The sequence below is a fragment of the Larus michahellis genome, chromosome 1, assembly GCF_964199755.1.
Source record: "Larus michahellis chromosome 1, bLarMic1.1, whole genome shotgun sequence".
In the NCBI taxonomy this organism is placed as follows: Eukaryota; Metazoa; Chordata; class Aves; order Charadriiformes; family Laridae; genus Larus; species Larus michahellis.
Genome location: NC_133896.1, coordinates 31,686,616 through 31,699,874, shown reverse-complemented (window position 1 = coordinate 31,699,874; position 13,259 = coordinate 31,686,616). Strand labels below are relative to the sequence as shown.

The 13,259-nt window shown below is 36.5% G+C and overlaps 1 protein-coding gene across 9 annotated transcripts in view; it reads right to left on the bottom strand.

The window, feature by feature from the left end:
• The window catches only part of PNPLA8 (patatin like domain 8, phospholipase A2), a 40,119-nt gene that overhangs the window by 20,929 nt on the left and 5,931 nt on the right, over positions 1-13,259 (bottom strand). For all 9 annotated transcript variants that reach the window (XR_012590062.1, XR_012590071.1, XR_012590085.1 and 6 more), the window contains exons 5-7: positions 12,066-12,160; positions 6,772-6,943; positions 1,834-1,891 (exon numbers count right to left, since the gene is read on the bottom strand). Coding sequence is in view for 6 of the 9 variants with exons in the window: in XM_074608505.1 (XP_074464606.1) it covers positions 1,834-1,891; positions 6,772-6,943; positions 12,066-12,160 (325 nt within the window). In the remaining 3 variants the exon portion in view is untranslated. The remainder of the gene's footprint in view (positions 1-1,833; positions 1,892-6,771; positions 6,944-12,065; positions 12,161-13,259) is intronic.

The following is a 13,259-nucleotide window of genomic DNA, read 5'->3' as shown; positions in this document are numbered from 1 at the left end:
ACGTTAGAAACATCAACCAAATTCTTTCTCCGAGCAAATGATTACTTAATATTGCAACCTGAGTTAAAGGATTGCAGGAAAAACCTCTCCCAAAGAAAAAAACCCAAAATAATCAAACATAAATCTTTCAAGGCTTTTTGCAGGGACACTGAATGTCATTAACAGAAAGTCACATATGTATGTAAATCTAAGTGAAAAGCCCAAATGGCATTTCCATAAAAAAACCATGTAACTGCACAAAAAAAAACCCAACACATTTTACAGATATAATTACACAAGGTGAGAGCACCTATAGTTATGGGTGATTGTTAGAATGTGCAAGACTTTTTAGTGATGATGCAGCCAGCCTGGCACTGTTTACAACAATACTCTTTAACAGACAAGTGTGTGTTCAATTCTATTTTGTTTACTATTTAACAGAGTAGAGTGTTTTTGGCAAACATTACTCAACAGCACTAACAGCTGATGCTGTGATACCACTGTATACATTTCCATTCTTCAGCTACGTAAGTTAAATCATTTAATTCACAATAAGTCCATCCTTATAAAAAAGAAAACAAGAAAACTATAACTTCTGTATGACAATGCAGAAGCAAAACACATACATGATTTGTACTCCATCATTTGATGGAGGAAAACTTTCCTGTTTTTGTCAAAAGGAAAGTTTGGTTTTAAGCACTACCAGAAGCAGCAAGAAAAAAACAACTTTGGAAGATTTAACAGAAAGCTTATCAAACTGATGCTTGAATTTGTTTTTTGGTAATACTTCCACTTCATGAAGAAGCCTAAGTTGTAAAGTGCTGAGCACCTTCTGGAAAAAGCCACCCCTCCATAAATTTAACATTAACAGACCACATAACTGCATGTTTTATTTTAATTTTGCTGTGCCTTGTAAAGAGTGCCACCACTGCCAGCACTACAAAGCAATTACTGGGAATAGCTAGTTTCAACTCTATTTATATTCACATTTTATTACTGAAGAACATGGAAGGAAGCCAAAGATCCCTGTTCAAAGATAACTTTCAAGTCAATGTAGGACAGCTTCGCTCTCAGAAAGCAACATACCACTCCAGCCTTTTCATGTCCTTGTTTTAGACACAGACTAGGAACGCAGTCAGTCAAGCACATGTTTCTATGTTTAGAAAAAAGTGAATATCTTCCATTTAACAGTAAAGCATTGAATATAGTGCTATGACACCAAAACACCTGTTAATTACAGATTGTTCTGAAATATGTGCTATTATATTTCTCTTCTTTCTTCACACCCTATCCTTCACCAAAAATAAAATACCCTTGCTTTCTCATCTTTCAGTTTCGTGCTGCTGATGTATATAACACCCCTCCAATTAATTGGTGCCTTTTAGATCATACAGGAAGAGCAGAGATCTTGGGGCCTGTGAACGTGACTGGAGAAAAGCTGGCAATCCAGACAAACTGAAGAGAAATCCTGTTCTCTCACTACACAATAATACAGATCACAGCTGATGCGACAGGATCTCCAGATACTAGAATTCTCTTACATGAAAAAACAAATTTTGCACAACTTCAACAAGCTGACCTACTACTTCTCTGCTTGTAAGCCTTTTAACATCTCTGAAGCACATTCTAACTTAAAGTATTAAATAAAAATATAAGAAATTGCTGTAGAAATTCAAGTCTCTAATGAATTTTTATCCTTTAAAAGCATGGGTTATCTCATATGGAAGCTTAAAGAGCGTATCAATGCTCATGCTGTTTATACAATATTCTTCTAGGGATAGTACTCTTACTCAGAACTCTTAAAAGTACTCGTGGAATATATAATTAGTATTTGCCTTAGAAAACTGTACTTACCTTCGGACATTTGGAATTTCTTGCAGTTTCAATCATAAGATTTGAGCCCATTTTCTCCCTACAAATAAGTGTAAAAAATTGAAAATGCTCCATCAGTTCAACATGAATAAAAGACATACATTTTTATCATCCTTACTTCTGAGAACTTTGCATTTAAAAGAAGCAATGCTTGCTTACATCACTTCACTTTAATAATTGGATTTCTACGGTTGACTTCAATGGACCAATATTTCAAACCTTCAAGGCTGTTGGAAATAAGTCTGCAGAGCGATTGAGGTCTTGATTCAGTTACTCACTTCACCACGTACTTAAACATAAATCATCAGGATTACTCAACTACTTTGTGAGAGGAAAACAAAGTACTTTGATTTTTTTGATTCTTAAATGCAGCAATATCCTTATTAATCCATTTTATAGTAATTAAAATTACTCTCAAATTATTATGAAAACAAAAGCAAAGAAAGACAGACAACAGTCTAGATGATTTAGAAGAAAGCGAAAACATCTACATGTAATTTTCTACAACAATAATTCAATATGCATTTAACATCTATTTTTCAGGTGGAATTTCTTCATATGCATACATTTTTATAGATCTGACAGTGAAATCACATGAATAGTCAGCACTGTAATTTATCATTACATCAGCATTAGGGTCAATATTCTAATTGCTACTAGAAGGTAGCCCTCCTGCATAGTACAGGAGACTAGAGGATATCAGAATACTAGCCAATAATCTCCTATCAGCATCTATTTCAAGTTTGATTTGCTTACAGTAAACGTATAAAACTACAGAGCGGATGCTCATCCATAATGATTCCAAACAGGCTTTCATTTAAATCAGCAAGTTTTCTCCCTCCCCTTGGACACAGCCCACACAGACACAGGTGGCACATCTACCTTATTCTGCAAAGATGGTTTTCAGTATTGCCACACTTTTTAAGTAAGGCGATTCCATGTGTTGCTGTTAAGAGATCATCCATCTACAGCTCGCACTACTGTGACAGTAGGTAGTAGCGCTTCCACTGTTAAAAACAACACCTTTATCAATCTAGTCATGTCAGAAGATAAAAGAAGCTTTAAATGCTACAACTGCTGTAGTCCTCAATGTAGACAGTAAACTGTATTTGGAGGCAGGACAATTTACTGTTCCACTAGTGGATATCTCTGCTTGAAGGATGACTGTGTATGCGTTCTTGATAGGGAGGAAGGGGGACAGCTTCTAGTCCTATCATCAAACACTGCTGCTGACACAATTCTTACATCATTAGTGCTGTTTTGTTTTATTTTTCCACTAAATGCATTAATTCCAGTCTCACAGTCATCAACCAGAAGTGGAAGAGTGCCATCTACGCTCACTAATTGATTTCAGGAGGAGACAAAGACACACGAAACCATGAAGTAGGAACATTCAAAAATAAGATGAGATTGACAGAGGTGAGATATGAGAGACACATACTGACGTTATTTGCATCAGTTTCATCTACTTATTCCTAAATATCTGTATGAGATTTTTTTTTCCCCAAACCCTGAATGCAAAGATTAAAAAGCTGCATAAGCAATATCCACTGCTTAATGATAGAAACAGGCAAACTGAATAATTATTTTCTCACATTTTGTTTCTTATGAAGGCCAGGAACTGATGCTTCAGAGTAGGTATAAGAAATCCCTTAAACTACTATGCAACTTTAGACATTAAGGTCTAAAGATAAATGCAAATTTATTTTAGTTTTGTTGCTAGCATTAATACTGTAATTGCCTACTATAGAAAATGTCTTTGTCAAGCCTCACTGTTCAATTATTTTCTTTACTGAGGTCACAACACAATTAATTCCAGTTTATTCACATACTGTGTTAAAAGAGAAAGTCTCCTAATTTTAATTTTATTGAATAGTCCCTTGCTCTTGAAGAAGAGATGAGAACAGTAATTCTCAAGATATCTTACTATGTCAAATTACTGCTTTAACTTGTTTGGTTTTTTTAACGATAGAGAGTCCCAATTCCTTTGTGCAAGTTGTCTTTAGGTCACTGGATACTTTTTACCAATCTTGCAACAAATATTCTCTAAAATGGGGTAACTGAGGCTATAAATAGTATTTTAAATGAATCTGTATTATGGATTAATAGAACAGTATTATATTTTCTGTATTTTCAATCACAGCCATCACACACTGAATCATCTTGCTTGACCACAAGTATACAGATGTTTCATTAAATTGTCCATGACAACACCCAAATCACTTTTCATATTAGTTTAAATCCTGTATTTTACATTTTTCCACTCACAGGTTATTACTTCACACATAATTTCATTTACCATCCTATTTTTTCATTTATCTGCTTTGTTATTTCTGTCTGTGACCTACGTCCTCTAGACATGACCTACCTAAACAAGTCTCCTTTACAAATGTTGCTCTTCCATTGGCTCAAGTCACTAATATTTCAATAATTATTTCAATAACGCTATGAAGAACATATTGACAACCATATGCTTAAAGAAACATTCTAATGGGCTACAGCCAGGGTACAATCAAATAGTCTGGAGAAATTTGAAACGCAAAATTGTAACTTTTACCCCCTTATAACAACAAAAGTACCAGGAAAGTACGACTATTTACCAAACATACAAGAGAGCCTTTTATTGCACATTCCATAAAGATACAGAACATCCCACTGATAATGCTGCAGAATCTGTTGAGTATGTCTGCAGTGACTAACTGGAACAGAATGTGTTGCCCGTTGAGTCACTGGAGAGCAGTCTCAATATATACTTCAATTTGCATAGCAAATACTGGTTTGAAGTACTATTACTTGTAATCCCAAACACATGCACTATCCGTTTTCCTACCAACGGAGAACATGTAACTTTTACCCTACCCCCTACGCAGTGCTTGATTGCTTCTCGAGATTACAAATTCCCAGTATGGGATTTTAGTTTGCTTGTGAAAACCTCTAGCTGCTCACCAAATTTCTCTATAGCTTCTCAGGACAATACAAAAGAAGAAAATTGTATATGCAAACAACAGGGAAAAAAAAAAACAAAACAGAAAACTTCAAACTATAAGCCAACTGCTTCTTACAAATGCAATTCAATATAGCATTACATACATTGATGTAAGGTAAGTATAGTTTTCTGCACAAAGTAACTGATTAAAACCAGTCCTCAAACTGCAATTCAAGGAATACATAGGAAGAGTTAAAATAAACATGGATATAAGACATAAACTCAATTCCCTAGAGCACTCAGAATAAAAACTTAGTTAACCAAAATCAGTTGTCATTTTCTCAAATGGAATTTATAGTATGCCTCATGAATGCATGCAACATTAGCCTAATGCAACATTAGCTTAATTCTTTTCAGCAAGAATACTTTCTGACAGAAAATAATACCACCAATACTGTGGTAGGGCTAAATGTATATTGCATGCCTGTGTATGGTAAATGGATACTCTCTATTTCAAGCAAGGCTGACAAGTCTACTACCATTTAGACAAAAAAAAAGCCACCCAGCACATGTAAGGCTTTTAAATTTAAAACAAAACATGAAGCAGTTTTCCCATGCAATGACTGAAATTTAGACCTGACCTCCTTATTACTATAAAGAGATGCTACATAACCTTTGAATTCCTTTCTTAGTTCTAGAAGCCTGCAGGAATCCCTACTGTTTCAATAAAATGTTGTGTAGGCATAGCATCTCCATTCAACATTGCAGAATGAGGTCAAAAAAAGTTATTTGTTGATCAGCAAATTTAATTTTTAATTTAATCTATGGATAATATAATAATTGCCTGGCTTCTGTCCATTGCACAAGAGTAGAGTGCTTTACCTCCCTCATGTTACATGTAGCTGCAAAGAATAATAGCGTTTTAATTAAAGGCATGTAAAATACTTTCACATGAGGTAATTCTGATTTTCACAAGAATTCTTTTATGTGAGCAGGGGAGGAAAAGAGGGAAGGCAGAGAAAAATCTCTTTTCTAAAAAAAGAGGAACTCCAGATATCTGGGAAGAAAAACTCATGATAATCATTTGATAAACACACTTATTCCTAAAAAATATGCAAGAGCACAGAGAAGTGCTTGGAAGTCTCTATCTCCACTTCAGCAAAGAAGTGAGATGCTTAGGCAGCACAGGTATTCCCACTATAATGTACAGAAAAACTGTTTCAATCCCATAAAATACATTAATCCTGTTCCCAAAGGAGCTTGTCATTACTTATCCAAACCAGCTTTTACCATTTTACATTTGCTCTCAGAGAAAGTGTTTCAGTTCTTTTGGCAGTAGTGCCAGCTTACACGATGACATTAGCTTTCTAAAAAGTATAAACAATGGAACTATCAATACAAATACAGATGAATAAAATTAAGTTATAAAGCTTGTAATAAATATTAATAATTTCTTCCAGTGACTTTTCCTAAATAGCCATTAATGCGCATATCTATGAACAAATACCATTCCACTGGCAACTCCGATACAGCAGATATGTTTTAATTGCAATCCTTACAGCTCATTTCCCTGTTCAAAGAAAGAGGCAATGGGCAAAACCCGTCAATACAGCAGCTAAGATTAAAAATTCCTACTACAGCAGATTATTTAATTTCTCACCATGTCGCCTATAAGAAAAAAAGGCACAGCAGGTGGCTAGTAAAATTTGTAGCAGATCTATAATGAGTCAGATGAAGCAGAGCTGGCAAGTATACAGGAATATAATCAGAAATCAGTGCACTAAAGCTTACTTTACTCTCCAGAAACAGAAATCATTACATTAAAGGCTTTCAATGTTTTGGTAATTATGAAAACAGCTATTTCAAAAGAATGAGAGTATATACTAATCCTTTCTACTTGTTTTAAGAATTTGGTTACCAGTGAAACAAAAACAAAACAGAGGGCTCTCAGATATTATAGTAATTATTTTTCAGCTGATCATTTTTTTACTTACTTGAGCATTTTTTCCCAGATATCACTGTCATAAAAGGCGTGGCTCCAACCCATTTTGACTGTTCCAACAATGACATTCTGCTTAAAAACATCTGATCCTAACTTGTGATACAGTTCTTCACAATCATCCAGAGGGATATGGAACAACCCCAACATAAAAGCTAATATAGCTCCTGAAAAAGAAGTATTTTGAAATGTAAAATATAGCCTGGAGTAAGATTATAAAGATAGATTACTGTTTAATGTAGTCCATAGGTTAGCAGGATATCTATCTTGAAAAGGGAAGATCAGCTGACATTTATATCACTAAATTCCTGTTCAAAGATCACGAACCATGTTTTAAAGGACATATACAAGATAGGAAGAGTCTGCTTTCAGACACAGAACTATTAGAAGTTGACAAATAGCATTATTTCATTTTGCAGATTTCATCCCTGCCAACACGTATATGGAAGAAAGCAAATTAAATCCACCGCTTTATTTGAAAAGAGGAGTGAGAGAAGTCAATGCTACGGTACTAAAAATATATTTGGACCATTACTTGCTATTTGGTAAACTCCGAGTCAGTAAAGAAAAATTCTAGGAAAATTCTGTAAAAAGAAGGGAGTTTTGACTATTTTGGAATACATTTGGTTGCAACCACTTATAATTAGTCATTCATACATACTGCCATCTAGTGTGTGCCTAAAAAAACATGTATGACCTACCCTTCTAGGAACAAAACAACAGTATCCAAAAAAGCATGGTTGCAGAATACCATTAAAAGGCCTGGAAAAATACAATTAATGAATCACTACAATTCTTAGATATGTTAAACTGAAAGGGACACATACAACCTTAAAATCTCATTGTGCAATACTGTGAGGACATGTAATTAAGCATTAGGAGTAATTAGGACACATGATTTTTCCAATTTGGAAATTACTGCAATGGGTTTGAATAAAATTAATTTTAAAAGGAGCAAATTCTTGGAGTAAAACACATGCAGAAACAACTACATAAAAAAAGTTATAGAAGGCTTTAAGGGAAACACGACTTCCAAGCTTCTTTTGCTCTTAGAAACCCCATCACCTTGATAGCCAAGTATCAGTAGACTCATGGTCTCAATTCTTAAAAACATAGCACACATGCTTAATATAACTTGGGCCCACCTGACACATCAAAGTTTCATCAAGAGAAACTTACTCAACTGCCAAATCACCAAATGCCTGTATTCAACACAGACTAAACATCCAGCAGCAGAGAAACACCATTTTCCTGAATAATGCAAATCCTATGCTACCTTCTTTTCCTCTTAACTCTCTAGCACCAATTCTGGAATATCATGCATTTTCTACTTTGGTAAGCAGTTTTAAAGCCAAAGTGACAAAATTCATACCAACTACAAACTCATTTTCACTTCACCTCCTGAGAAACAGCACCAAAAACTGCAGCTTGCATCAGTATGCAAGTGGCAGTAGGTAATATCAGGTCAAGGTACACATTAAAGGGCTGCTGGATAGTAATAAGACACTCACAGGAAAGGAAGGTCAAAATCAAAGATATAGTGCAGGCTCTATCACGGTTCAGTGAAAAAGGCTTCTGATGCTTCCATCACATCCTGCTGTCTATCACAGACTCCTACGCTCCAGCCACCATGTCGCCATCTCGACCAGGCCAATACTTCAGGGGGAAAAAATATCTAAGTAAAACCCTGGGAGGCTAAGGAGCATATCTTGAAGAACACAGGAATACAGTTGGCTAATAAGACACATAATAGGCAAGAATATCACCTAAAATATAAAAGTACCTTATTCGGTACTAATAAGACCTCAGCTTAAGTGCTACAGCTGTACCTGAATAACATTTTTCAATAATCATGTAGACCAATTGAAAAAACATAAGACACACACACACAAAAGTTCCCAAAACCCAATCACAGGTCAAGGAAATCAGTCTGTAAGAAAGGCCTGAGTAAAGAGGCTACGACTAAAGCTTTTCAGTGCCCAGAAGGCTGCCACAAAGAGAAAAGAAAGAATTTGTTATCCCTGTTCCTGGGGAGTCAGGAGAAGAGGAAACAAATTTGAACTGCAACAGGAAGGTCCACATTACACATTTGGATTTTTTTTTTTCCCCCCAAATGTAAAGACAGCAGAGCACTAGCAAAAATTTTCTGAAGAGGTCTGACATGATTCAAAATCTTAGAAAATTGTCAATAGTGCAACACAACACAGCTGATCCTTCCCTTGGGAAATGAGATAACCTCCTACAGACGCTTCCAGCTGTGTAATACCATGACACAACTTAATGATGAGTTCTCCTAAAAAAACCACACCTTTTTTCCATCAGAAAGGTTTTCAAAATGCATTTCAAAACTGGAAAGACATCATGGACAAAAAAAAAAAATCAATACAGAGAGATGCCAGCTTTTTTTAAAGAGGCTCCTCATCTGCAAATCACTGAAGACTGGGAGAATACATGAGGGCACTCGCTCTATGCTGTTCTTAACAACTTGGGAGGAATATGCATCTAAATGCAACTAATTATAAGATCAATATAGGAATTTAGGAAAAAAGTGTATTTTTAAAATTCTTGGAGCAGGCCAGCACATTTGAAAATGTGGTAGTACACACTTTGCCTGATCACATACTCTTCAGCAGTTTACTGCTTCCTGTAACTAAATTATATCACTATTGAGATGTATCTTTGATATACTGGGAGACCACACCAGCCGTGAAAAAAACATACAAGCCACAGTCACCTGCAGTTAAGTTCTGCTCAATGGGTTAAGTGCTCTGTGCTTCTATAAAAGCATGTGGTACTCTGGAGAACAGTGATAATTACTCTCGCTTAAGAGAATTCCCAGGAGTTCAGTTCATGGGGCAATGGTACTTACTCCTCTCAACTGCCTTGTTTTTATCGCTACAAGTACAAACTCGGTAGAGAATTTACATTAATGTGGTTCCCCATTAAAAAAATTCAGTGCCCATCAGTGCATTGAATGTACTTGCAGATTTTCTGGCACTTCCATTCCAGATATGCTCAGCAATAGGTAAGTGACCTAAATACACAGGGCCCATTACAGCAGCCTTACAGTGATCTTTCTCTGTGACTGCCTGCATTTACACCCTGTAACCACCAGTGAAGTACAGGGAAACTAACTACAAAGATAGTTTCTAAGATGCTGAATTCACAGCAAACATTATTTCTAATCCTCAAAAGTAAACCAGCTAAATAAGAGATGAAAAGCACAACAGAAAAAAAGAACTGTAACACACAAGAGGCATCCTTCCTTTCATTTAATACATCACTCTTTAAACCACAATTCATCCAGCTGCAAGCTTATGCAAATTCTATTGGCATATGTACCATTAACACATTGAAATGGGAAAGCACACTGCTAGCACATGCTGACAGATATGTACAACCTGTCCCAGCCATGTCTTGTCACCTATTATTGCAAGATGGACTACCGCAGACAAATGCTTGACAGTGTAAACAAAGCTTAAAAGAACATGTTAAGTACTTACTAAAAGTATAAAACCCAAAATCTGGTAAAGAATTAAGAATAAAGTTAGTTCTAATCAGATCGAATTAAGAACACCAAGCCTCTCTACCAACGGTAAAACACCTTTATCGTGATTGAGGGAGACATTAAGGAAGTGTTTGGTTAGTGAAATTATGTTCTAAAGAAACAACCACTGACTGCTAAATTAATTAACAATGGATTTTTCTTTCAAAGACTATTGAAAATGTAAAGCAGGGAACTATATTGTGCCTACAAACAAAATCTGTCTAGCAGACCTAAACAGTTTCCTCTTCTCTACTATTTTGAGCACACTAAGCAAATCTCTGGAAACACAAACATTGTGACTAGTCATGGTGATCTGCATGTAATGTTATTTCTAAATGAAACTGTATGGAAAATGAGTATGGTGCGAAAAATTGAAGAATTTGGGGTTCTAAAGGAAACAGCTATTGAACTACAGCATGCCTCTTACATTAGCGATCAGCATTATGCTGTTACTGGTCTAGCATCATTTCCAAAAGAGACGACTGTCTTAAAAGGAAACTTACACTTTAGAGTTTCCTTCTTCCTAGGGAGGAGTAATTTATCATTGAGTCACAGAACAATTAAGGCTGGGAGGTCATCTAGTCCAGCTTCCTGCTCAAGACAGGTTCAATTAGAACAGGTTACTCAGCACTTGTTCAGCTGAGTTTTGAATATCTCCAGGGATGGAGATTCCACAGCGTGTGCAGGCAACTCCTTCCAGTGTCTGACCACCCTTGCAAGGAAAACATGATTCCTTACACCAAATTGTAACATCCCATATTCCAACTTGTCTGTCAGCTTTTCCGCTAACATTGTCCATCTTCAGGAAGAGTCTAGCTACATCTTCTCTGCATTTTCCATTACTTGAAACAGCAATAAGCCCTCCCCTTAGCCTTCCCCTCTTAAGGCTGAATAAACCCAGTTTTTGCACTCTCCTTTTTTTGTCATGAACTTCATTCCCCCGACCATCTACTTGGCCCTCTGCCAGACTCACCCCGTACGTACAAGAATGTACCCAACAGATTAAGGGTCTACTGAGGAGCCTAAAACTAGACATACAGTAGCCAAACAGAGACCCTTAATCTGTTGGGTGTGTTCTTCCGCATACAAACCAATATGTGGTCAGCTTTCTTTGTTGCAAGGGTACACTGATAATTCGTGTTCAACTTGTTCCAACAGGACCAGGCCTTTTTCTGTAAAGCTGGTTTCTAGCCTGTCAGCCCACCTCAGATAGAGGGCTTGGTACTTGGCTTTACTGAACCTTAGGTGGTTCCTGTCAATCTGCTTCTCCAACCCGCACAGGCCGATCTGAACAAAGAGCATCACTGTACTGACCACTTCCTCTAATTTAGTATCATCCAAGATCTTGCTAGAGGCGCACTCTGTCCCACTGTGCAGGCCATTAGTAAAGACAGGAAACACCTCTGGCCCAGTATTAGTCCCTGAGGGATGTTACCTCAGTTGTCTGTAAAGACCCATAAACATCTAAGATAATTGTATCTGTGCACAAAATTAAGGTTTCATATTGGTTGAAAAATGACAATTTAGTTTGAAGTTACAAGCATACCAAGCATCACGCTAAGTTCTTATTCCGAAGAAAAAAGAAAGACTTTAGAAATCACAGCTGTACTTTTCTAGCTTACGCACAAAGTCAGAAACTGTCAACTTCTGCAAAAATCTACATTTATTCTCAGATGTTCTTTTACTATATTGACAGCAAGATTCCAAAGTGTTTGGATTTTTTGGATAATTTGGATAATTACCTGTGCTTACACCACAAATGTAGTCAAAAAGTTGATGAACTGGCTTTCCAGTTAGTTCTTCTAGTTTCCGTAGAGTCTGAAGTGCAACTAAACCCCTGAAACACAAAAAAGCGCCCTTCACATACAATGGTAGTTTCATCTTACATAGCTCTAATTAAGCACACCTTTGCTTAATTATAACTCATTACAACTGAGCACCTACAACAGCAAGAATCCTGAATATTTCAGGGAATAAAAGAGCAGCAGAACACAATTAAAATGGAATGATGAATACTAAATATAAATGACATACTCAGGCATACCAAAAAGAGTATTCAACAGTTACAGCCATATTGTTTTGTAGCCATTCTGTTCGGTAGCAAAGGCTCAGGGATAATAATTTTCTGTAGATGCAGACTCAGGAGAGATTTTAGCTGCATCCACACCACACAGCACTTAAAGTTTGGTCTTAACAGGGCTATATAATGCCCCTTGGGACATAGTATTTTTCTGTCTGTGGGTTTTTTGCCTCAATTCAATGTGTCTGAAATAATAGGAGAGATGCGTTCTAGACCATCAGACTTGGGCTTCTATAGCATGAAACAGAGTACCTGGCATTCAAAGGTGCTGTGCTGGGCTAGAGGTACAGAATTGTGTATGGCAAAAGAAGCACCAAACCAAGTACCATCTTGCCAGCACATTCTGCTGAGAATGGCACCTCCTGCCCGGTGTCCCAGATCTGTCCTGGCTCTTGTTGAAGAGCACTCATCAACCCAGTCCAAAACTATAACCAGCTGAACACCACCAATTAAGCAGTCAGAACTCAGGCTCACTCTCTGGATTTGTTTCATTTAGTGTCACAGCGGTAGATACCGCTTTCTAAAGATAAGGTGTCTTACAATGTCACTCTCATAGAAATCCAACTGGAAAATTAACACACTTTATTTGTACATACAGCACCCTTCTTTCTACTTTGTAAAATCTTTATGGTTTACAATGAACTTTTGGAAACACAAATGTTGAAGTTGTGACATACACTTACTCCTTACCGAAGACAAGCGATTTTGATGCAAGTAAAGAAATACTATGGGGAAACAAAAAGTTCATTAAACTATTTCTGCAATGACTTCAGACTTTCTACTAAGAAAGATTTGTGAATCAGTAAATACTTGCCCAATAAGATTTCTTCAAATATGCCTGGAAACACAGCTTTTA